The sequence below is a fragment of the Notolepis coatsorum genome (assembly GCF_963971535.1).
Source record: "Notolepis coatsorum genome assembly, chromosome: 2".
In the NCBI taxonomy this organism is placed as follows: domain Eukaryota; kingdom Metazoa; phylum Chordata; class Actinopteri; order Aulopiformes; family Paralepididae; genus Notolepis; species Notolepis coatsorum.
The window spans coordinates 223,081,140-223,108,209 of NC_140166.1; the positions used below are offsets into that span (position 1 = coordinate 223,081,140).

Consider the following 27,070-nt stretch of genomic DNA (forward strand, 5'->3'; position numbering starts at 1 on the left):
TATGAGGACGTAAGTAAGTGGCGATAAAAGTCAGAGACAAAACCTCTCGACATCTCCTTGTCATAAAAGAATTTGTGAAATCTGTGGTGCTCAAGTGGAACATCTAATGGGACTCTGTGAGCCTTCAAAGCTGCTCTTATTTGTAGATAGAAGAGATAAGTGGAACTGGTGAGGTTAAATTTGTTGAATATATCTCGATAACTGCGGAAACCATGGTCATCGAAGACATCCCCCAATGTATCTATGTCTTTCTTTTCCCATCCAGGGTATCTGATAGGTTGTTGTGCAATAAGGAGTAAATTGTTATTAAATAGGGGAGAATGACTGTGCCATTTATGTTGGTTAGTACACTTTTTCTGTGTGTCACGCCATATCCGTATCACATGTGTAATAAGAGGGCCAAATCTTAAGTTGCATTGCTTAATTGATAAGTTGGTGTAAACTATATCCTGCAGTCTATGTGGTGCCACTATATTCTCCTCTAATGGTCTCCAGGATACCGCTGCTTGCGAATCAAACCAGGTGATCAGTGGTCTTAAAGAGAACGCTTTAAAGTAATAATTGAAGTCTGGAAAGGCTAAACCCTGTCGGTTTTATTTCTCTGCACAGTGGATCTGTCAGGATCCGCGCCAGCCTGGTTCGATTCCTGCACAGGCTGGCCACAAGATCCCTCCGCCTCAGAAGGCCTGCCCTACAGCTCCCTCTAGCGGACTCAATGTGTTACTCCCTCTGTTAATCGGTTTCCATATGTATAATCTCCTGTTGTCCTCAATGTTTACGTTAATGTTCAATGCGTGTATTGTATTCCTGTGTGTGTTGCCCACTCTGTTTCCCGGTCTGGTTTAGTGTTGTATTTGTATGTATCATTGTTGTTCCTTACTGTCTTGTTAGATATTGTCGTCATTGTTTGTTCTGCCCAGGTGTGTCTTGTTAGTGATTAGTGTCCCTATATATTCTGTCTGTTCCTGTCACTCCCCTGTCGATTCGTAAACGTTTCTTGCCTCATCCGTTGTTATCATTATCTGCCAGCTTATGCTGTGGTACTTATTATTTTGTTGTTGTAGTTGAAGCAAAGTAAAGCCTTTTTCCAACTACACCCCGTTGTGTCCTGCCTATCTGTCTCTCTCGTTCCTGTTATTGCGATTGGGTCCACACCACCAACAACGAATCCTTACAGGATCTTTTTAATCGTGGACGTTTGTTGTTCCAAATAAATGTATATGCAGCGGAGTGTAGTTTTTGCCAGTAACCAGCAGGGGGGGGGGGTAACGGCAACATCGAACTGATGAAGTTAATTCTGGGCAAAACATTCATCTTAACTATTGACGCTCAGGCGTGTAATGAGTTTTTTTTATTTTGACCACCTGCCGAAGTCATTTGTGATCTTGTCTCGCAATCTGGAATAATTATACTTCACCGTTTGGCTAATAGTGGGGAATATTTCAACTCCAAGACATTTAAAGTGTTCTACCATGGGTATATTTGCTGGGAGGAAGGTAGCCTTCGCAGTCACATTGAGTGGAAGGAAGGCCGATTTTGGCCAGTTTATCTTAAATCCCGATAGATTACCAAAATCATCTATTACTTTGAGAAGATGAGGTAGGGAGGTGGCGGGGTTTTGCATGAACAAGATTAAATCATTGCATATAAGCTAATGTGATGTTGTGTGCCCTTAATTGAGATCGGTGCTATGGATTGGGATTGTTTTATATACTGTGCTAAAGGTTCAAGGGATAGAGCAAATAGTCCGGGACTAAGAGGACAACCCTGTCTGGACGAGCGTGACACAGGGAAGAGTGGAGAGCAGAGTTTACCTGTTAAAATCATGGCCGATGGACCTGTATATAGTACTTTGATCATATGAATGAACCCATCACCTAACCCCATCCTTCTAAGTACTGCCCATAAATAAGACCATTCCAATCTGTCAAAGGCTTTCATCGTGTCTAAGGATAACACAGCCGTAGGAGGCGTGGCATCCTTGCTGGCATCTATCACATGCAGTAACCGTCTAATATTATCCATGATCAGGCGGCCTCTTATGAAGCCTGTCTGATCAGGGTGGACTAAAGATGTCATATGCTTTTGAAGTCGGATGGCTAGTACCTTAGCATACAGCTTGAGATCGGTTCCAAGGAGGCTTAAGGGTCTATAACTGCCACATTCTGTGGGGTCCTTATCTTTCTTAAGTAGGACAGATATGAGTGCCATATTGACATCCCTGGAAAAGTTTCCCTCTTTGACTGAGTATAAAATCATATCAAGTAATAGGGGTCCAATTATATCCCAGCATGAGATGTACAGTTCGGGTGGAATGCCGTCCCAGCCAGGGGCCTTACCACTTTGCATGTCAGAAGTAGCCTCCCTAAGTTCTTCTAGTGTAATAGGTGCATCTAACCGTTTAGCGTCTTCCTCTGAGAGTTGTGGTAAGTTAATTTAATCAAGGAATTCCTCCAGTTTATTATGATCGAAGATCACTTCTGACTCGTACAGGTTAGAATAAAACGTACGAAAGGTCTCGTTGATTTTTTTGGGTCGGTGGTAACCATCCCCTGTTGGTCCTTAATGGCAGGTATATCCGCAAATTGTTCACTGGACTGTATCTTCATAGCTAGTAGGTGACTAGGTTTAGAGCCATGAAAGTAATAATGTTGTCTTGTTCTGTGTATTTGAAATTCAGATTGTTGTCTTAAGATGGAGTTTTCTCATTTTTCAACATTTTAATTTGAAACTCCAGTCGACTTGAGTAGTTGCGTTGTAAAGAGGAGAACAACGAAGAGTAAAGCCCTTCCAGTTCTACCAATTTGGAGAGACGTTTCTTGCGGAGGTTGGAGGCAAAGATAGTAGTGTTACTCCTGATAAAACCCTTAACCGAGATCCATAAGGTTCTGGGGTCTTGTACCGATCCTGCATTAACCTGCAGGTATTCAATGAGTTTATTTTTAAATTGCAGGATGAATTCATGTTGAGTTAAAGCGCCATCTTGGGGCTCGGGATGTCATTCTACTGATTGAGCCCTTTAGGAGTAAATACTTGTGGTCTGACAGTGCAATGGGCCCCATTTCAACGTTAAAGCTATCAAATAGTCTAGGCCGGGGATGCAAAAACATAATCTATTCTAGAAAAGGTCCCGTGTCTTGCTGAGAGAAAGGAGAAATATCGCGCCGTTGGATTGAGCGATCGCCATAAATCAGTTACTCCTGTGTCCTTGAACAAGGCCTGTAGTGCCGTAGAGGACTGTTTCTGGTCATAGGTTGTGGTGAGACTAGATTTATCAATCAAGGGATCCCAGATGGCATTCAAATCTGCACCAATTATAAATGAATACTCAGGGAGATCTAGCATCACTCTAGTAAGTGAAGCATAGAAGTTAGCGTCATAAACATTAGGGGCATAAGCCGCTACCAAAGCAATTTTCCTGTTAAAGTAATCTATTTTAGCAATAGTTACTCGACCATCTGCATCAGACCATATGTCTATTAATTTAATATTCAACTTCTGTTTAGTTACTATAGCTACCCCATGGGACTTGGTGCCAAAGGAGGAGGAGCTTATGTTTTGATATACTTTATCCGCCAGCTTTACATCGTCAGCCAATAAAAGATGCGTTTCACTTAAAAGAGCCACATCAACCTGTTGTCTTTTCATCCATGTTAAAACACTTGTGCGTTTATGATTAATATTAAGACCCCCTGTATTCCAAATCAAGATATTTAAATTAGCCATAGTCTATACAGGTTGCAGTATGCCTGAGTGTAAATCGTCTGGAGTAGCACTTCATAATAGATATATATCCAACTGTTAAGGTCCTGTTGAGATCCGAGCATGAGCGTAAATACAAATATATAAAACAAAAAAATACATAACCCCCCATTCCCACCCCCCTCCCCCCCTTTAAAATACTTAACCAGTATCCCCATATCAAGCATATCAACCATAACGACCCTATGCATATTACCATAGGGTCTAAAACTCTCAAATCTACCATAAGCAGATTATTCTTTCAGTGGCTGCTAGCCACTCTCCCTTTAAAATAAAAAAAGAGATACAAATAAAAAATGCCTCAAAAAGTAGAGTACATTCACTTAAACCTTATAAGAACATGGCTAAGTTTAAACAAAAAAAAAACAAAAAAAAAAAAGGCCTAGCATTGGAATTATTGCAAAAGAAAAGAAGGAGGGGTTATAATACGTGCGCAGTGCGTCCACCAGGCCAGGGGAGGGCGATGTTCCGCTGTGAAGACTGTTGTTTCCTCCGATGAGGACCTATGCCGTGTGTGTGGTTAGCAGAACGTATGTAGAGGTTACAGAACATTCCATCTTAGTAAAAGTGCACTTAGTCCATCGTGTGAGTGGCTGGCAGAACGTGTCTGAAACGTTAATGGATCTTGAAGTCCAATAAAAATATGTACACACACAAAGAATACATCAAAAAAACCTTCACAGACCCACAGAGGTATTAAGCCAAGTCATGGCTTGACATAAATGACATGCATAAAAGTCATAGATAATTTAAACAGAGCTAACGTTTATCTCCCCAGCCTTAGTGGACGTTCAATGGTTATCAAAATAAAACCGACCAAACCCCCCTTATATCAGATGTTGCGAAACATTTAAATAAAGTATCTAGGCGATATCCAGTGTCACATAGTTAACCTATTTATAAGTTATCGAAATTAGATGACGCCGCTTGGCGTTTAAGCCATAACAAAGTGCTAACTGCACAAAAACAGTATACTGTAGCCTATGACGTGGTGTGCTCTTGGTTCTTCAAGAAGGTTGTGGCTTCCTTAGGCGAGGGAATATGTATCCTCACTCCGTCTTTGGTGATGATGAACAGCTTCGCAGGGTACTGGAGAGACGGTTTGAAACCTAGATTGTAGAGTGAGGCCATGACGGTCTTGTAGCGGGAACGCTGCTCCACGACTTCGGGGCAGTAATCTTCATAGATTTGGACTATGTGCCCTCAAGTTTACCCCTCCTCTCTTCCGTGCCTCTCGAACAATTATTTCTTTTATTCCAATTTGACGTAAGCTAGCAATAACTACTCTAGGCCTGGAGTTATTTGCAGCTTTGGCTCAGATTCTGTAACACTGATCCAATTCGGGTATCGTAGGGAGGATCTCCGCCCCCAGAATTTCAACCAGTACCTTTGCAAACAAGACATTGGGTTGGTCGCAACTCACGGACTCATCCAGTCCTATTATGCGAATATTAGGTCGACGGAGTCTGTATTCGACGTCGGCTAGCTTAGCCATTAGCTTATCGTTGATTCCTTCTATATCTCCACATCTAGCATCTATCACTTCCACCTTGTCAGTGCAAGTACTCAAGCCGGTTTCCATATTGTTTAGACGAGCGGTCTGTGCACCAACCGTTTCCCATAGGTTGTCGATTTTGGATTCGATAGATTCTTTGGTAGAGGCAACCTGGTTGGTTAGGGAGTGTAAACCTTCCGTTAAGGTGCGCTCGAGCTTAAGCTGGGATTGCGTGAGCTTGATCTGGGATTGCGTGAGCTCTTCGATTAGCTTAGCAATGGATTCCATATCGGTGGAAGCGTCATCTTTCTTTGTTTCGCTTGTTTTCTTCTGTGCCATTGTGGTTCTTTCAGTCAATATAGTTAGTTGGAAACCTAAGGTGATGTATACATACAGGTTTAACCGAGTTGGGAGTATAAAAAGAGGCTTTTAAAGTCAAAATATAAAAAAAAAGAGTAGCAGCTTAGCAGAGTGCGACTTACATCCTCGACCCGGAACCGGAACTTTTGTGTAATAGTTTGTGTAATGTAATGTAATATCTGTTTTTAGTTTGTGTAATGTAATGTAATATCTGTTTTTAGTTTGTGTAATGTAATGTAATATCTGTTTTTAGTTTGTGTAATGCACATAATATGGGAACCTTTATCCATATGGTTGAGCCTGTGAGGAATTGCACCCCCAACCCAAGCAGATTGCAGATCACTCTCTTTTTTTTTTTTTTTTTTTTTATAATTTTTTAAACAAACACATAAACAAACATGACAACATAACAATTAGATATACAAGCATTAATTAACAGTGCACATCCAATGATATCACCATTTAAATAAATGTCTTATACAAGATATACACCTAATACCTGCTATCTAATACCCTACACACATATGCTCTCGCTCGTCCGTCCCCCCCCCCACCCCCCGGGCCCCCCCTTGGATAATCCATCCATTATCATTCGCTCCTAACCAGGCACTACAATTATATGCTAGCTTTTATTCTCTCCACCACTTCTAACCACATTGTAATTTTGGATTCATTGAGACCCAAAATTCTTGCTGTATATATTTCTAGATAAATCACATCGAGATATGTAAGAATCCAGACCTTCCGGCACATTTTTTCCGGTTGAAACCATCGTGATGCTATCAGCTTTTTAGACGCTGTGATACCAGATAAAACCAATCTCTTTCGCTGTATAGGTACTGCACACTCAAAAACATCATTCAACAGTAATACAGAGGGGTGTACAGGTATATTCAGAGTTAAGAGATTTGATAATTGCTGGGTCACTTCTTTCCAGAATATCTTAACTGGTGGGCAGTCCCAGTACATGTGCATAAATGTACCCTCGCCCCCATTTGTACATAAGGAGCATTTGGAGTCTTGTTTAAGACCCATTCTGTTCAGTCTTATAGGAGTCAAGTATGTCCTATGAATATAGTTAAGATTGATTTGTTGATGGTCCGGGTTCCGTGATGCAAGTCGAACATTTGCCCAGGCTTCTTGCCAATCAAAATCTATTTCCAGGTCTGGTATATCCCTCCTCCAGACTGAGTCTAGGTGGAGGATTTCATACAAGGACGTTAGTAATTGATCACTCTCTATATGGAGGTAGAAAAGAAAATATGGTAAAAATTATTGGCATAAAAAGGGCACTTTTTTATGAGGCACAAAAGGGCAGGTGCTTGTGCACCCGTTGGGCTCTATGTACTGTATGCACGTGCCTGCTCGCTGTGCCCTTGAGCAAGGCACCTCAGCTTTAACCGCTCCAGTGTTAGCTGCTCAGGGGCCAGTAGTAGAGTGCCTGACCATAGTGTCTTTATACCTGTATCACTGGACATATAAATGCATATTAAATCAAATCAAATTGATTTGTAAAGCCCGAAATCACAAGTTAATGTCCCCATGGGCCGGACAAGTCTTCTTTAAACTATTCAAGAAGAAACATCCCAATAAATCAAGAACAAAAAACCCACCATGAAATCCAAAATAAATGTAAAGTAATAAATGCAACACTCCCAGACATACCCCAGCGTAGGTAAGGAAAAACCTATAGCAATAGGAAAAAAGCACCACAGGCGATGTGGAGGAGAGAAACCTTAGAAGGGCCGTTGAAAGGGGGATCCCCCTTCTTCGATGTCGGTGATAATAGTGTTGCTATGGATGGGTGGAGAATAAAACAGGCGAATAGTTGGTATGTATGTACATATACGTGTAATAAAACACAAATATGTGCATGCAATAGCAACTGTACATAAGAAAACATTTTAAACATTTAAATATATTACAACTCTGTACATACATGTGATTAGCATTATACTCAGTAGAACAAATGTATATATCTTATACCCAGCTTAATCACTATATTAATGTTACTATTGCACTTTACTGTTACATTTGCACTCGGTTGGATGCCCCACTTATTTTCATTGTAATGTACTTATGCTGTATGATGACAATACATTTCAATGTAATCTAATTTAACTGGTGCTATGACCTGAATGATGGTCCTAGAAGTCAGTGATTTGATGCTCTTTTGGTGTTTTGGCGATGGTGGCGTAAGAGAGTGCTGTCTTAACGTAAGAGAGTGCCGTCTTAACAGGTCGTCGGAAATCTCCCATATAGGCATTGGATTAGGTGGAGACCTGGGCCCTCATTCATCAACGTGTTCTACGCACAGATTTGTGCTTACCCTGTGCGTACGATCATTTCTAAGCAAAGAGTGGGATTCATCAATTTCAACTTGAACTTGACTCCGTGCTTACGTCTACGCACAGGTCAGAGCACACTTAGCTGACGCCCAGTGGTAGAATATATTATTACAACAAGGAAATGAGCTTCTGTGCATAATAACACTGGATGTTCTGTATGAACCGTAATTCATTATAGTTCATTGTAAAATAGCAACAGTAGTGTAATTATGGTCAAAACCCTATAAATAGCATTTGGAATAATAGATCTTTCTCTCAGAATGAATGCAGCATGGTTTATATAGCGTTATCGGAATATACGGGGTGTAGGCTACTGACTGACTGTGCTCCGCGTAGCTTGATTGATTGATTGATTGAAAAGTTTATTAACAGATTGCAGAATGGGTACAGTACAGTACAGCTCAGTACATACAATTGTTAAGGGGATGCAGACCAGAGAAAGACTTTCGTCTTGTTTACATCAGGGTCCCCCATTTTCAATTCATCATAAATCATAAAGCTCAACTCGTTATTATTTTGCGCACAGACCGCCGAAACACGGGAACGTTTTGATTATATTTAAGGCTTTACGTTAAACGAAACAAGTGGAATTTCGAAGCTGTAAGCAGAATACAAGTCATATGAATATAGTGTTCTTCCCCCTTTTTACTGTATAAGAAAGAATAGAAAACGCATTGCAATGACACCAGATAGTGGACAGACTATGTATATGATGGGATTCAAGTTCGCGTTTTTGTTGATCATAGGCATGCTGTCAGAGTATGATATCTTAATCAAACATTCTAGAACATTTGTCGTCACAGATCATGTCCTAATAGAACATAGGCTATGGCATGGATCGTGATATTGTGTGGACTGTTATTATTACTGTACCGGTACCACCCATTGTGACAACAGCCTTGTGAGTCCCGCACACAAACATGATGGAATTCAAGTTCATGTATTGAAAGGCAGGCTACATCATACATGCAGTGAGATTCATTGTTCTTGTATATGCTCTCGTATTATTGTTTATATAGGCTACCCAATACTGACATCAAAATAGATTGTAGTATGCCTCTAGAAATCATATGCAGCAGGTAGAAAATTGATGGGAGATCCATCGCGATTTGGAATAAAATTGTGGAGAACTTTAATCCCTGGGTATTAATCAAACAACACGGGAAAAGGCAGTCATATTCCAGCGCGATATTTATTAGTGTTTGCGCTGCCCAGGCAGCAATGGTTAATAGATATCATATCCGACATCACCGTAAGTGTACACGTCTGTCAGCCTGTCTCATGACACGCTTCCCTCGGCTTAGTCCATTTTTCCACATTTCATGGGTGTATTTCATTACCGTATATGGTTAATCGGGGCGTTTCTGGTATGCAAATACTTAAAACAGTGCACGAGCTCAAACATAGGATCTTCATCATGACAGGTGTGCGTAGAACCTGCGTACGCACGTGTGATGAATCCCGACTTTCCTGTGCGTACACTCATTCTAAATTCTGTGCTTACGTGTGGAAATAGAACATGTTCTACGCACACGTTGATGAATGAGGGCCCTGGTGACTGCATGCGAATGCCCTCGTATGCCCTGTGTATGGGGACATGTCACCCATATAGAAACACACCTCTTCAATCAATATCTGAAATGCAAATAAATAAATAACCTTCTTAATAAATATAATATTTATATTGTAGTGGGTTCTATAGAGACATAATTCCCCATGGTATTGTTTTGATGTGTTGATGGGGCACTGTCACTTTAAGGAGGTTGGTTTTGGGGTTGGGGGTTCATTGATAAATGTTTGATTACTACGAGCTGTCAGAAGCTAGCACGGCATAGTTCTGACAGCTCTCACTTGTGCTACTGCGAAATAAATGACACACGGCTTTGTGTTGTCAACTGATAGAAATTGTGCGTTTCTCTATTCCGACGATTTCTACAATATAATATATATATAAATAACTGTCTTTTACTAGTACCTTACTACTATGTACTATGTTACTATCCGTATACTACTACCTACCATGCTAATACAGTATGTCTAATATACTATGCACTCATGGTGTAACACTCAAGTTCAACACTATTTGACAAACAATGCCACTGACCATAAGCTGCCAGAGATGCACATCTCCTGCTGACCAGAAAACCACACACTTTTCTGATAGTGGGGTGCCTGGACACTCAGTCATTTCAAATGTATGCGAAAGTTTCGTTTTCACTTCTAATTTGAATATAAGGATCTATAGAACAATTTGGGCTTGAGTGTCAAGAAACCAGTTGAATTTAATAAAAATGTATCCAAAATAGCCACAATCGAAATCATGAATTCTTTAAAAGCGTCTTAATGTTCACACAATTGCTGTGTAATATATTTTTGTATTGCTATTTTAAGTTAATACTGTGTGAGGAATCAACTGGAGTTCAAATATTGATGTATTGAATTTTCTGGTATGGCAAAAATCAAAGATGGCTGCAATTTCTGTATTTATTTCGAATTACGCTTCATAACTTTTATTCTATTGAACCTAGAATGGTGATGTTGGTGCCTGTACCTAGGTTTTCATGAATGAGTAGTTGAATAAAAATAGAATAAACATGATTGGAGCATATCTTATATGATATTTCTCACAATGAGACAATAAATATGTGGAGAACTAGAGTTAGATATGAGAACTGTAAACAACAGTTGATTGTGAAGAACAAACGATGATTGTGAAAAACGTCCTCATCACAAGAAAGGATCTGCATCTCAGCACCAATGTCAACGCCATGCCAAAGACCCGATGGAGGTGTTGCTGAGCAATGGGAATCCCTTTGAGGAGGGCAGTAAAGACCTGGTTACATTAGACAATAAGTGTCTAAATAGTGGCGGCACGGTGGTGTAGTGGTTAACACTGTCGCCTCACAGCAAGAAGGTCCAGGGTTCGATTCCCGCTTGGGGACCAGGTTTCCATGATGCCAGTTACCCAGGTGGGGTATCTCCCAGGCCTTTCTGTGTGGAGTTTGCATGTTCTCCCCGTGCTCGCAAGGGTCCCCCCCCTGATAAGATAAACCAAATGGAAAAACATGCACAACAACAATAGATCGCTAACGCTGTGGCGTCCTTGACGAAGACGGACAGGAGCACTTGGATTGGTCCCCTGGCGCGGCTCACGTTGACGCCTGTCTGCTCCCGGCTGCCCTTGGGGGGGAAGGACGACGGGATGGGTTAATCGCAGATACGAATCGCATTCATGCATCGCATGCGTGCCGAATGATGACCTCTGAGCAGGTCCTAAATTTTTTTTTTTATTATTATAAGGTGTGTGAGTCTGCGGCTGCTGCCGTATCTGTCCATCAACTCGAGTCTACGGGACAAGAGCAGTACAACAATTTCAGGAAGAGTGCTTGACTTCTGACAGCACCGATCAAGTGAAATAACTTACTGTTGTTCCATGAGAAGAAAACACAGAAGAAGACAGCAAATAAGCTGAGAATGCAGCACTTCAAACATCATGCAGAGCTCTATGGGAAAGCTTTTATTGTGCTAGACACAATACACGTCAAGTAGAGATATTTCTGTTGACGAGGAGTTAGTTGCGCCAGGTGTAACAAGACATTTTCTCATTCCTGTCAAATAAGTTGTTAACAGATGGACAGTTCCCAGATGACAAGGATGTCTACATCACTGCAGGTGATCAAGTCCACCATGTTGGAAACAGTCCACCAATGGATCAATGCAACCATGAGGAAGCTGACACTCGTGTCCTATAATACATCTCCTCCACACCCTCCAAACATCATCACTTGGGAGGGTGCATACTGGAGATACAGATGTTTGTCGTAATCCTTCTGACTAATTTCCATCACATCAAGCTACTAATAGATACACACCCTAACCCAACTGTAACAGGTACAACCTAGTACCTGCCACGAAACTTCGACCGCGCCTTGAGTGGGAGTCGAACCCTGGGCGTCCGCACGGGGGGAAGCAACACAAACCGCTGCGCCATGAGAGGAATTCCTCTCTAAGCGCTGAGCTTGAATGCCTCTGGGGAGTGACTTTTACTTCCATGCACCGTAGTCACACTATCGCGGTGCATATCCGTTACACTCACCCCCCCTAAACTCACACCACCCAAGGCATCCGGGTCACGGCACCACTGTAACAGGTACAACCTAGTACCTGCCACGAAACTTCGACCGCGCCTTGAGTGGGAGTCGAACCCTGGGCGTTTGCACGGGGGGAAGCAACACAAACCGCTGCGCCAAGAGAGGAATTCCTCTCTAAGCGCTGAGCTTGAATGCCTCTGGGGAGTGAGTTTTACTTCCATGCACCGTAGTCACACTATCGCGGTGCATATCCGTTACACAACCACAACTAATTTCACCTCTGCTATTGGCTAAGACACCTGTCAGTCATCACAACACAATAACTCTATTACAAGTGCATCTAAGTATGTGCATCTAGGCCTTCAGGTGGCATGTCAGAGCAGATGACAGATAGAGATCCGTGATGTTTACCATCCATTACCTCCCATCATGCATCTGTCCTGTGCCTTCCCTGTGCCACCCGATGGCCCAAAAGAAAACAAGAAGTTTCCAAAGAGCTCCTCTCTGGGTGGCACCAGTAACTCGCATGGTGCGAGATGTAGCACTTGGTGACAGCAGTTATATAGCATACTTGGCTATCGCGTCTCGCTCTGCCAATGAGATGACCTCTTATCTCCGTGCACATATTGTGCTCACGAAACAAACAAGCATCTTCTTTGACGGTGAATAACACCATGCTAACATTGAGTCCGGACACATGCAATTTGAATTATAATGCATTTGAATATAGAATATAGAATATCAGGCTTATAAATAACCTTATACACTTCAGCGGATGGTATTTAGGGACCAGAGAGAGTTATTCCTTCACCCCAACCCCCCCCCAGTTTCTTAACCTGCCAGTCCGTTGGATAGAACCAGCAACCTTCCGGTCACAAACCCGCTTCTCTAACCTTTAGGCCACCGCTGCCCTTGAGCAGGACACTTAACCCCTAACTGCTCCCGATGAGCAGGTTTCCCCCCCCCCCGCCCCCACACACACACACACACACACACACACACACACACATCTGAGGAGAATGCTCTTGTTGCTCATGCCTACTGTATCCACGGCCAATGAGAGTTGTACACCCATAATTGGACCAATGACATATTGAAGAAAGCATGTATTTGTAATAGAAATGCAACAGCCAGCACATGTTTAAACCGTAGAGCCTTGAAACTGATTTCAGATCAGTTCTATCCTCTCAAGTGTATCCACTCAACTGTTGAGTAAACTTTAAAACTCATCCAGGAGTGGGTATTAAGGTGAGGATTAAATAGTTGCAGTTCACACTTAGGCCTGCAGAGGGCAACACAATCCTAGTTTAGATTTGATTGTATGTGAATTGTGATATACTTATGATATACTTAAACTACACACATACAGTATACTGTAGCCTCCATACCAACACATATATTCTGTTATTATCCAGAGACAGAGAAGGGGAGACACAGGAGAGAAGGTTCTTTATTGAGACAGTAGGAAGGCTGAGAGGGAGACAGAGTAGGGGAGACACAGGAGAGAAGGTTCTTTATTGAGACAGTAGGAAGGCTGAGAGGGAGACAGAGTAGGGGAGACACAGGAGAGAATGTAATTTATTGAGACAGTAGGAAGGCTGAGAGGGAGACAGAGTAGGGGAGACACAGGAGAGAAGGTTCTTTATTGAGACAGTAGGAAGGCTGAGAGGGAGACAGAGTAAGGGAGACACAGGAGAGAAGGTTCTTTATTGAGACAGTAGGAAGGCTGAGAGGGAGACAGAGTAGTGGAGACACAGGAGAGAAGGTTATTTATAGAGACAGTAGGAAGGCTGAGAGGGAGACAGAGTAGAGGAGACACAGGAGAGAAGGTTCTTTATTGAGACAGTAGGACGGCTGAGAGGGAGACAGAGTAGGGGAGACACAGGAGAGAAGGTTCTTTATTGAGACAGTAGGAAGGCTGAGAGGGAGACAGAGTAGAGGAGACACAGGAGAGAAGGTTCTTTATTGAGACAGTAGGAAGGCTGAGAGGGAGACAGAGTAGGGGAGACACAGGAGAGAAGGTTCTTTATTGAGACAGGAAGGCTGAGAGGGAGACAGAGTAGGGGAGACACAGGAGAGAAGGTTCTTTATTGAGACAGGAAGGCTGAGAGGGAGACAGAGTAGGGGAGACAGGAGAGACGGTTCTTTATAGAGACAGTAGGAAGGCTGAGAGGGAGACAGAGTAGAGGAGACACAGAAGAGAATGTAATTTATTGAGACAGTAGGAAGGCTGAGAGGGAGACAGAGTAGGGGAGACACAGGAGAGAAGGTTCTTTATTGAGACAGTAGGAAGGCTGAGAGGGAGCCAGAGTAGAGGAGACACAGGAGAGAAGGTTCTTTATTGAGACAGTAGGAAGGCTGAGAGGGAGACAGAGTAGGGGAGACACAGGAGAGAAGGTTCTTTATTGAGACAGTAGGAAGGCTGAGAGGGAGCCAGAGTAGGGGAGACACAGGAGAGAAGGTTCTTTATTGAGACAGTAGGAAGGCTGAGAGGGAGACAGAGTAGAGGAGACACAGGAGAGAAGGTTCTTTATTGAGACAGTAGGAAGGCTGAGAGGGAGACAGAGTAGGGGAGACACAGGAGAGAAGGTTCTTTATTGAGACAGTAGGAAGGCTGAGAGGGAGACAGAGTAGGAGAGACACAGGAGAGAAGGTTCTTTATAGAGACAGTAGGAAGGCTGAGAGGGAGACAGAGTAGGGGAGACACAGGAGAGAAGGTTCTTTATAGAGACAGTAGGAAGGCTGAGAGGGAGACAGAGTAGGGGAGACACAGGAGAGAAGGTTCTTTATTGAGACAATAGGAAGGCTGAGAGGGAGACAGAGTAGGGGAGACACAGGAGAGAAGGTTCTTTATTGAGACAGTAGGAAGGCTGAGAGGGAGACAGAGTAGGGGAGACACAGGAGAGGAGGTTCTTTATTGAGACAGTAGGAAGGCTGAGAGGGAGACAGAGTAGGGGAGACACAGGAGAGAAGGTTCTTTATTGAGACAGTAGGAAGGCTGAGAGGGAGACAGAGTAGAGGAGACACAGGAGAGAAGGTTCTTTATTGAGACAGTAGGAAGGCTGAGAGGGAGACAGAGTAGAGGAGACACAGGAGAGAAGGTTCTTTATTGAGACAGTAGGAAGGCTGAGAGGGAGACAGAGTAGGGGAGACACAGGAGAGAAGGTTCTTTATTGAGACAGTAGGAAGGCTGAGAGGGAGACAGAGTAGAGGAGACACAGGAGAGAAGGTTCTTTATTGAGACAGTAGGAAGGCTGAGAGGGAGACAGAGTAGAGGAGACACAGGAGAGAAGGTTCTTTATTGAGACAGTAGGAAGGCTGAGAGGGAGACAGAGTAGGGGAGACACAGGAGAGAAGGTTCTTTATTGAGACAGGAAGGCTGAGAGGGAGACAGAGTAGGGAGACACAGGAGAGAAGGTTCTTTATTGAGACAGTAGGAAGGCTGAGAGGGAGACAGAGTAGAGGAGACACAGGAGAGAAGGTTCTTTATTGAGACAGTAGGAAGACTGAGAGGGAGACAGAGTAGGGAGACACAGGAGAGAAGGTTCTTTATTGAGACAGTAGGGAGGCTGAGAGGGAGACAGAGTAGAGGAGACACAGGAGAGAAGGTTCTTTATTGAGACAGTAGGAAGGCTGAGAGGGAGACAGAGTAGAGGAGACACAGGAGAGAAGGTTCTTTATTGAGACAGTAGGAAGGCTGAGAGGGAGACAGAGTAGGGGAGACACAGGAGAGAAGGTTCTTTATAGAGACAGTAGGAAGGCTGAGAGGGAGACAGAGTAGAGGAGACACAGGAGAGAAGGTTCTTTATTGAGACAGTAGGACGGCTGAGAGGGAGACAGAGTAGGGGAGACACAGGAGAGAAGGTTCTTTATTGAGACAGTAGGAAGGCTGAGAGGGAGACAGAGTAGGGGAGACACAGGATAGAAGGTTCTTTATTGAGACAGTAGGAAGGCTGAGAGGGAGACACAGGAGACGAGACACAGGATAGAAGGTTCTTTATTGAGACAGTAGGATGGATGAGAGGGAGACAGAGTAGGGGAGACACAGGAGAGAAGGTTCTTTATTGAGACAGGAAGGCTGAGAGGGAGACAGAGTAGGGGAGACAGGAGAGACGGTTCTTTATAGAGACAGTAGGAAGGCTGAGAGCGAGACAGAGTATGGGAGACACAGGAGAGAAGGTTCTTTATTGAGACAGGAAGGCTGAGAGGGAGACAGAGTAGGGGAGACAGGAGAGACGGTTCTTTATAGAGACAGTAGGAAGGCTGAGAGCGAGACAGAGTAGGGGAGACACAGTAGAGAAGGTTCTTTATTGAGACAGGAAGGCTGAGAGGGAGACAGAGTAGAGGAGACACAGGAGAGAAGGTTCTTTATTGAGACAGTAGGGAGGCTGAGAGGGAGACAGAGTAGAGGAGACACAGAAGAGAATGTAATTTATTGAGACAGTAGGAAGGCTGAGAGGGAGACAGAGTAGGGGAGACACAGGAGAGAAGGTTCTTTATTGAGACAGTAGGAAGGCTGAGAGGGAGACAGAGTAGAGGAGACACAGGAGAGAAGGTTCTTTATTGAGACAGTAGGAAGGCTGAGAGGGAGACACAGGAGAGGAGACACAGGAGAGAAGGTTCTTTATTGAGACAGTAGGATGGATGAGAGGGAGACAGAGTAGGGGAGACACAGGAGAGAAGGTTCTTTATTGAGACAGGAAGGCTGAGAGGGAGACAGAGTAGGGGAGACAGGAGAGACGGTTCTTTATAGAGACAGTAGGAAGGCTGAGAGGGAGACAGAGTAGAGGAGACACAGAAGAGAATGTAATTTATTGAGACAGTAGGAAGGCTGAGAGGGAGACAGAGTAGGGGAGACACAGGAGAGAAGGTTCTTTATTGAGACAGTAGGAAGGCTGAGAGGGAGCCAGAGTAGAGGAGACACAGGAGAGAAGGTTCTTTATTGAGACAGTAGGAAGGCTGAGAGGGAGACAGAGTAGGGGAGACACAGGAGAGAAGGTTCTTTATTGAGACAGTAGGAAGGCTGAGAGGGAGCCAGAGTAGAGGAGACACAGGAGAGACGGTTCTTTATTGAGACAGTAGGAAGGCTGAGAGGGAGACAGAGTAGGAGAGACACAGGAGAGAAGGTTCTTTATTGAGACAGTAGGAAGGCTGTGAGGGAGACAGAGTAGAGGAGACACAGTAGAGAAGGTTCTTTATTGAGACAGTAGGAAGGCTGAGAGGGAGACAGAGTAGGGGAGACACAGGAGAGAAGGTTCTTTATTGAGACAGTAGGAAGGCTGAGAGGGAGCCAGAGTAGAGGAGACACAGGAGAGACGGTTCTTTATTGAGACAGTAGGAAGGCTGAGAGGGAGACAGAGTAGAGGAGACACAGGAGAGAAGGTTCTTTATTGAGACAGTAGGAAGGCTGAGAGGGAGACAGAGTAGGGGAGACACAGGAGAGAAGGTTCTTTATTGAGACAGTAGGAAGGCTGAGAGGGAGACAGAGTAGGAGAGACACAGGAGAGAAGGTTCTTTATAGAGACAGTAGGAAGGCTGAGAGGGAGACAGAGTAGGGGAGACACAGGAGAGAAGGTTCTTTATAGAGACAGTAGGAAGGCTGAGAGGGAGACAGAGTAGGGGAGACACAGGAGAGAAGGTTCTTTATTGAGACAGTAGGAAGGCTGAGAGGGAGACAGAGTAGGGGAGACACAGGAGAGGAGGTTCTTTATTGAGACAGTAGGAAGGCTGAGAGGGAGACAGAGTAGGGGAGACACAGGAGAGGAGGTTCTTTATTGAGACAGTAGGAAGGCTGAGAGGGAGACAGAGTAGAGGAGACACAGGAGAGAAGGTTCTTTATTGAGACAGTAGGAAGGCTGAGAGGGAGACAGAGTAGAGGAGACACAGGAGAGAAGGTTCTTTATTGAGACAGTAGGAAGGCTGAGAGGGAGACAGAGTAGGGGAGACACAGGAGAGAAGGTTCTTTATTGAGACAGTAGGAAGGCTGAGAGGGAGACAGAGTAGAGGAGACACAGGAGAGAAGGTTCTTTATTGAGACAGTAGGAAGGCTGAGAGGGAGACAGAGTAGAGGAGACACAGGAGAGAAGGTTCTTTATTGAGACAGTAGGAAGGCTGAGAGGGAGACAGAGTAGGGGAGACACAGGAGAGAAGGTTCTTTATTGAGACAGGAAGGCTGAGAGGGAGACAGAGTAGGGAGACACAGGAGAGAAGGTTCTTTATTGAGACAGTAGGAAGGCTGAGAGGGAGACAGAGTAGAGGAGACACAGGAGAGAAGGTTCTTTATTGAGACAGTAGGAAGACTGAGAGGGAGACAGAGTAGGGAGACACAGGAGAGAAGGTTCTTTATTGAGACAGTAGGGAGGCTGAGAGGGAGACAGAGTAGAGGAGACACAGGAGAGAAGGTTCTTTATTGAGACAGTAGGAAGGCTGAGAGGGAGACAGAGTAGAGGAGACACAGGAGAGAAGGTTCTTTATTGAGACAGTAGGAAGGCTGAGAGGGAGACAGAGTAGGGGAGACACAGGAGAGAAGGTTCTTTATAGAGACAGTAGGAAGGCTGAGAGGGAGACAGAGTAGAGGAGACACAGGAGAGAAGGTTCTTTATTGAGACAGTAGGAAGGCTGAGAGGGAGACAGAGTAGAGGAGACACAGGAGAGGAGGTTCTTGTGGGATCTGAGGGTGTATGTAGCACATGCCTCCTCTGATACAGTACATGTAGAGCCGCCAGCCACTTCTTTTCACATGACAGTGAGGAGTTTCACTGGGAGAGCGTAACATAATGTAGAAGTTCACGCCATCTCCTCCAGATTCCCTCCCCGCTGAATCCACCAGTAGGGGTCACTATCACTGTTTCTTTTAAAAGAGGACAAAAAACGTACCTCTTCACAAAAGCCTTCTCTTAGTTTGAACCTTTTTATACATGCCTTTGTGTGTTTTATCCCTTTTTTTTGTATGTTTTTATGCTTTGTTTTTTAATTGCCTATGTTTTTACCCTGTAACACTGGTTTCCAAATGTAGAGTGCACTACAAATTGAATGTATTATTATTATTATTATTATTATTATTATTATTATTATTATTATTATTATTATTATTATTATTATTATTATTATTACCAGCCATGACAGTGCTTAGACCTCTACACTAACCAGACGCCTGATTACTTTTACCAACGGATTTCCAGTTCCACGTTCGCGTTCTGCGATCTGATTGGCCACTGACGTTTCTGGTCGCGCCAATCGTGTGACGCCTGTTTCTATCACCAGTTAAGCTTAGGCACTCTTTCGAAGTTGGTTAAGGTTAGAGTTGAGTAGAGTAGAGTAGAGTTCAGCTGATAGAGTTGTGCCCTTCCTGATGGCTTGTCGTACAGAACTTGTAAGTCGCTTTGGATAAAAGCGTCAGCTAAATGACTAAATGTAAATGTAAATGTAGAGTTTGTCTTAGAGCAGGGCGATAGAAGACCAGCCCTGATTCCAAACTCTAACCTTAACCAACTACGAAAGAGTCGCCTAAGCTTAACCAGTGATAAACTAGGCGTTAGGTAGTTTGCAGGCTGTTAGAGGCGGAAATAGGCGCGTCACGCGATTGGGCGCACATGTCACATGACCAGAAACGTCAGTGGCCAATCAGATCGCACCAGAAACGTCAGTGGCCAATCAGATCGCAGAACGCGAATGCGGAACTGGAAATCCGTTGGTAAAAAACTAGACGCAGACCTAGTGCTTAGACCTCTACACTACCCAGCCACACCTAGTGTTTAGACCTCTACACTACCAGACACACCTAGTGCTTAGACCACTACACTACCAGACACACCTAGTGCTTAGACCTCTACACTACCAGACACACCTAGTGTTTAGACCTCTACACTACCAGACACACCTAGTGCTTAGACCTCTACACTACCAGACACACCTAGTGCTTAGACCTCTACACTACCAGACACACCTAGTGTTTAGACCTCTACACTACCCAGACACACCTAGTGCTTAGACCTCTACACTACTCAGACGCACCTAGTGCTTAGACCTCTACACTACCCAGACGCCCCAGTGCTTAGACCTTAGACTACACTACCCAGACACACCTAGTGCTTAGACCTCTAGTCTACACTACCCAGACGCCCCAGTGTTTAGACCTCTACACTACCCAGAAGCCCCAGTGCTTAGACCTCTACATTACCCAGAAGCCCCAGTGCTTAGACCTCTACACTACCCAGACACACCTAGTGCTTAGACCTCTACACTACCCAGATGCTCCAGAGGCAGGGGTCTTAACCGCGACACCATCTCTGGGCACTATATTTCACATTACATGTACTATTCTCTTCTTCCTATACTACTGCACTACTACTTACAATACGTATGAATTAACACACAATGGCTGCAATACACTGGCACCAGGCACACATCACTCATACACAATGACTGCCATCAGACACACAACACACGTACACAATGACTGCCATCAGACACACAACACACATACACAATGACTGCCATCAGACACACAACACACATACACAATGACTGCCATACACTGGCACCAGACACACAACACACGTACACAATGGCTGCCATACACTGGCACCAGACACACAACACACGTACACAATGACTGCCATACACTGGCACCAGACACACAACACACATACACAATGACTGCCATACACTGGCACCAGACAGACACACAACACACACACACAATGGCTGCCATACACTGGCACCAGACACACAATGGCTGCCATACACTGGCACCAGGCACACAATGGCTGCCATACACTGGCACCAGACACACAATGGCTGCCATACACTGGCACCAGACACACAATGGCTGCCATACACCGGCACCAGGTACACAATGGCTGCCATACACTGGCACCAGACACACAATGGCTGCCATACACCGGCACCAGACACACAATGGCTGCCATACACCGGCACCAGACACACAATGGCTGCCATACACCGGCATCAGGCACACAACACACATACACAATGGCTGACTCGGTATCAACGAATAGAGGCCTTGCGTTGGAATGTTTGTGTAGTTCTCTGTCCTCCAACATGGCTGCCCGTAACATAGCAACCACTGTTTTGTACACAGCAATGGAAACGGTGATGCCATGTGCTCCTCCGGCGTTTTACCTATACTCTACCACCACTGCACAGAGACGAGGCAGCCATGTTGGAAGAGAAAGCCGAGAGACAGACAGACTCACGTTGGCGACCCTCTTCTGGACGGTCTGTCCCTGCTTCATGCGGGAGAAGTAGTGGTAGTAGAGGGACACGTAGGTCATGGTGGACTTCTCGTCGGGGTGGGGCACCACCATGTCCTCCACGTCCAGGAGCTGCATGATGCCCAACTCCCTCTCCGCCAGGGAGAAGGCGTGACCCAGGGTGTGCTTGGGGTCGTCGCCGTGGAGACGGCGGTAGTCGAACAGATCCGGTCTAGGGTGGGGGAGGGGAGAGAGAGAGAGAGAGGAGAGAGGGACAGAGAGAGAGAGAGAGAGTGATGGAGAGAGGGAGAGAGAGAGGGAGAGAGTGAGAGTGAGAGTGAGAGTGAGAGTGAGAGTGAGAGAGAGAGAGAGAGAGAGAGAGAGAGAGAGAGAGAGAGAGAGAGAGAGAGAGAGAGAGAGAGAAATAATTAGAATGAGAATGGTTTATCAGGTATATAATATAATACGCTGGTAGATGGGGAGAGAGAGAGAGAGGGAGAAAGAGAAAGAGAGAGAGAGGTTTATCAGGTATAGATAATAATACACTGGTAGAGAGAGAGAGAGAGAGAGAGAGAGAGAGAGAGAGAGAGAGAGAGAGAGAGAGAGAGAGAGAGAGAGAGAGAGAGAGAGAGAGAGAGGGAGAGAGAGGGAGAGACTATGTGTGTTAGCGTGTCTAGGTTCACCTGTCAGCATGTATGAGGTTAGGGTTAGGGTTAGATTTACAGTATGTTCAGGGTCAGGGGTCAGGGGTCAGAGGTCAGGGTTAGGGGGGGGTCATACCTGTGGGCATGTATGAGAGCGTTGAAGGCCAATCCGTCTCTCCAGCTACCAGAGAAGTCGTGGATCCTGACATTGTCATAACCAGCGGTCTTCAGCTGACACCAGATCAGTAAGGCTTCTTTAGCCGAACGCCTGGCTACACTGCCACCTCCACTGGACTGAGGAGGAGAGGAGGGAGGAGGGAGGAGGAGAGGAGGGGCGGGGGGAGAGGAGAGGAGAGGAGGGAGGAGGGGGAGAGGAGGGAGGAGGGGGAGAGGAGACGAGGGGCGGGGGAGAGGAGAGGAGAGGAGAGGAGGGAGGAGGGGGAGAGGGGCGGGGGAGAGGAGAGGAGAGGAGGGAGGAGGGGGAGAGGAGGGAGGAGGGGGAGAGGAGAGGAGGGGCGGGGGAGAGGAGAGGAGAGGAGGGAGGAGGGGGAGAGGAGGGAGGAGGGGGAGAGGGGCGGGGGAGAGGAGAGGAGAGGAGAGGAGAGGAGAGGAGGGAGGAGGGGGAGAGGAGAGGAGAGGAGAGGAGAGGAGAGGAGAGGAGAGGAGAGGAGAAGAGAGGAGAGGAGAGGAGAGGAGAGGGAGAGGAGAGGAGAGGAGGGGCGGGGGAGAGGAGAGGAGGGAGGAGGGGGAGAGCAGAGGAGAGGAGAGGAGGGAGGAGGGAGAGGAGGGGCGGGGGAGAGGAGAGGAGGGAGGAGGGAGGAGGGGCGGGGAGAGGAGAGGAGGGAGGAGGGGGGAGAGGCAGAGGAGAGGAGAGGAGGGAGGAGGGCAGAGGAGAGGAGAGGAGAGGAGGAGGAGAGGAGGAGAGGAGGGAGGGGGAGAGGAGAGGAGGGAGGAGGGGAGAGGAGAGGAGGGAGGAGGGCAGAGGAGAGGAGAGGAGGGAGGAGGGCAGGGGAGAGGAGAGGAGAGGAGAGGAGAGGAGAGGAGAGGAGAGGAGAGGAGAGGAGATAAGAGGAGGGGGAGAGGAGGAGAGGAGAGGAGGGAGGAGAGGAGAGGAGGGGAGAGGAGAGCAGAGCAGAGCAGAGCAGAGGAGAGGAGAGGAGAGGAGAGGAGAGCAGAGGAGAGGAAGAGAGGAGAGGAGAGGATAGGAGAGGAGAGCAGAGGAGAGGAGGGGGAGAGGAGAGGAGAGGAGAGGAGAGGAGAGGAGAGGAGAGGAGAGGAGAGGAGAGGAGAGGAGAGGAGAGGAGAGGAGAGTGTTATATATTTGTACCTCAATACTTCAGTTCAAGAGCACAATCATCGTGAAGGTGCTCCCAAAGTAGCATTGAGCTTAATAGAACTGGAAGAGTATCTTCACAGCGGAACTCTCTGCTGAGTCCACTGACATTAATAATGGGGGTGGGGGGAATTTTGTGAACCGACCGACCAACTGACCGACTGACCGACAGAGTGAACTATAGAGCTGCTGGTCACAGCTATAAATTCACCCTGAAACGGAATTCCTGTATGATGTTCTAAGGATCCTAGACAACTCTCTTTGAAAACTAGAATAAAAATCAGCAGAGCTTATAGGTTCTAGGCTCTAGTCACCTAACTTACCTCATCGAGGTTGATGGCTCCAATCTGGAACCTGAGGATGATGATCCACAGCAGACCCAGGATCAGAGTTCTGTCCCCGTCCACCACATTCTCTGGACCAATCAGATCCACTCGCATCTAACAGGAAGAAGGCAGTTAGTTTAGTTTAAAAACAAAGGAGCTGCCTATTCTCACAAAACCACCATTTACAGTATATTTCTCAAAAACATGATTTTCACTAAACCCCTTTTTTATATAACGCTTTTATCCAAAGCGCTTTACAATTTGTTCCTCACATTTTTACCCATTCACTCACACATTCACACACCGACGGCGGAGGTGACCATGCAAGGTGCCAACCTGCTCATCGGGAGCAATTAGGGGTTAAGTGTCTTGCTCAAGGACACATCGACACGCTGCCCGGGAGGAGCGGGAATCGAACCGGGAACCTCCGGATTGCCAGACGACTGCTCTACCTCGCGAGCCGCTGTCGCCCCCCTCATATGTGGCATCTACTGTAGTGACCACCATTTGTAAAGGTTCTATAAAGGCAGGTAGGCCAAACATGATTAGATTAGGGACATGGTCAAATGGTGTCATTGAGGACATCTTGTGAATAATACCCACTGTCAGCCATGGACTGTGGGCAGGAACCTACCTTGGTCTTCAGGAAGTTGATGGCGATGCTGTTGTTCTCCAGGCAGTGGACCCGGAGGGTACGCCGGCTCGGGGTGGGCAGTGTCTCCCTGGAGATGAGCTCCAACAGGCGAACCAGCGCCACGCCCGGTTTCAGCTCCGTGTACACATCTGTCAGGTTCACATCCTCCTGGAACAGAGAACACATCTGTCAATCAATCAATCAATCAATCAAATGTATTTATATAGCACATTTAAACATGACACTTGTCAACCAAAGTGCTTCAGGTAATTAACATTACATATCTCTTGTCGTGGAATTAACACAACATTATGCATACTTTTCACAATAAATTAAATAAGAATTTGTTCTTACTTGCTTGCCTGGGTAAATAAAGGTTAAATAAATGTAAAAAAAAAAAAGAAAAAAAAATAATAATAATATATATATATCTTTTTAAACCAATACCGATATTTTCCGATATTACATTTTAATGCCAATATCGGTAGGCCGATAATATCGGACATCCCTACTTTAAACAGATAACATTGAAAGATAACCTAACTTAACGCTAGGCTGATAGCTGATAGCTAACTCTGCACCTAGTTACAGTTAAAGCCCACTATTTCTTAACCTCTACATTAAGGTTCACGTGACAAAACACATTCACAGTCAAGCTACACTATCTATCTGTGCTATCTGACTCACATGACAAGGAACACCAGGCCCATTGGAAATGCCATCAGAGAAGTTCAAGTGGTACACTTTGTGTAAGACAAGTCCAATGTGAGAATGCTTTGCGTCTAAGTCGTTGTGAAAATAGAGCCATTGCACAGAATGTACAGTATGTGTAGTTGTCTCCTAGAGCAGAGTGTAAATATATATATATATATATAGATGAAATGTCTCTATTGTTTAGATTTTATTTAGTTAAAGTACTATATACTGTAACTACTATATAAAATTTTTATTTGATGTAGAGTAAACTTTTCTTATTGATTAATGGATTTATATATTATTTTAAATGTTGCGGGTCCAAAATGAATGTTGTTGTTTACATGTTGTGTGCATGCCCTCCCTACTTCCCATTTCCCCACGTGGGATGTACTGTACCTGATTGGATAAATGACATGCTGGTGCTCTAGTGTGACGTCTAGTGGCTGAATGTTATCATAGCACCTTTAACTTTAGAATCACCTGAATATGCAGTGATCAATAATATTGTTGCCCTCAGTGTTATGATACAGTAACGTTTTAATGGAGATTGAGGTAACGTTAGTCCACTGCCCCTTTCGTTTTTATTGAGACAGTAGGAAGGCTGAGAGAGAGAGAGACAGAGTAGGGGAGACACAGGAGAGAAGGTTCTTTATTGAGACAGTAGGAAGGCTGAGAGGGAGACAGAGTAGAGGAGACAGGAGAGAAGGTTCTTTATAGAGACAGTAGGAAGGCTGAGAGGGAGACAGAGTAGAGAAGGTTCTTTATTGAGACAGTGGGAAGGCTGAGAGGGAGACAGAGTAGGGGAGACACAGGAGAGGTGCTTTATTGAGACAGTAGGAAGGCTGAGAGGGAGACAGAGTAAGGGAGACACAGGAGAGAAGGTTCTTTATTGAGACAGTAGGAAGGCTGAGAGGGAGACAGAGTAGGGGAGACACAGGAGAGAAGGTTCTTTATTGAGACAGTAGGACGGCTGAGAGGGAGACAGAGTAGGGGAGACACAGGAGAGAAGGTTCTTTATAGAGACAGTAGGAAGGCTGAGAGGGAGACAGAGTAGGGGAGACACAGGAGAGAAGATTCTTTATAGAGACAGTAGGAAGGCTGAGAGGGAGACAGAGTAGGGGAGACACAGGAGAGAAGATTCTTTATTGAGACAGTAGGAAGGCTGAGAGGGAGACACAGGAGAGAAGATTCTTTATTGAGACAGTAGGAAGGCTGAGAGGGAGACAGAGTAGAGGAGACACAGGAGAGAAGGTTCTTAAGACAGTAGGACGGCTGAGAGGGAGACACAGGAGAGAAGGTTCTTCATAGAGACAGTAGGAAGGCTGAGAGGGAGACAGAGTAGGGGAGACACATGAGAGAAAGTTCTTTATAGAGACAGTAGGAAGCCTGAGAGGGAGACAGCGTAGGGGAGACACAGGAGAGAAAGTTAGATGCTGCATATTGCTACTGTTGACACTAATAACATGCAACTCGATTTTTTCCATGATAAGGGGAGGGACAAAAATGTCCTACTACACAGTAGGAACAGATTGTTGGCCTACTGGGTGGGCCTGCTGAACAGGTTCTAAAAGCAGGGGGGTTAGTAGCTTCTGTCTGAGTGTGTAGGTACTGAGGGTAGTAGTGTTAGTAGCTTCTGTCTGATTGTGTAGGTACTGAGGGTAGTAGTGTTAGTAGCTTCTGTCTGATTGTGTAGGTACTGATGGTAGTAGGGTTAGTAGCTTCTGTCTGATTGAGTAGGTGTCGTATATTTCTAAATGAAAACATGAATAAATGCAAGTGAAATGTACAAGGTAATGATTAGAAAGACAGAATGCTGATTGAGAGAAGGGCCATTTAGGTATACCATGTGAAGTTATTTCTGAGACCCTAGGCTTGAGGCAGGTTGACTCCCCAGAAACAGATGGCTGACCTTAAGACAATAAAACTGACCCCTACCCTAAGTAAGGACTTTCAAGTTACGACATGGCAGAGTGGTCAGGGGACAGAGTGAATCGGACTGTAAAAAGAGCCTCTCAGATAGATGTGTCAGCAGCACTCAAGTAAGGCCAAGTGTTCAAAATGCATCAAGGTTTAGCAAATCAGAAAACGGAAGAAACAATAAGAAATGCAGTTAATTGGTAAATATCAGAGGAGAAAGGTGACACAGGCTATTTGGAAATCTACACA

General features: G+C 45.2%; 1 protein-coding gene across 1 annotated transcript in view; it reads right to left on the reverse strand.

Annotated features, from left to right (window-relative positions):
• Nucleotides 1–24,394, reverse strand: part of sptbn5 (spectrin, beta, non-erythrocytic 5) — a gene marked incomplete at both ends in the record, with an annotated part of 191,394 nt that extends 167,000 nt beyond the window's left edge. Inside the window, 4 exons of the mRNA XM_084308563.1 lie at nt 21,275–21,503; nt 22,052–22,200; nt 23,572–23,688; nt 24,209–24,394. Of these exons, the coding sequence (XP_084164689.1) occupies nt 21,275–21,503; nt 22,052–22,200; nt 23,572–23,688; nt 24,209–24,394 (681 nt within the window). The remainder of the gene's footprint in view (nt 1–21,274; nt 21,504–22,051; nt 22,201–23,571; nt 23,689–24,208) is intronic.
• Between the last annotated feature and the right edge of the window lie 2,676 nt (nt 24,395–27,070).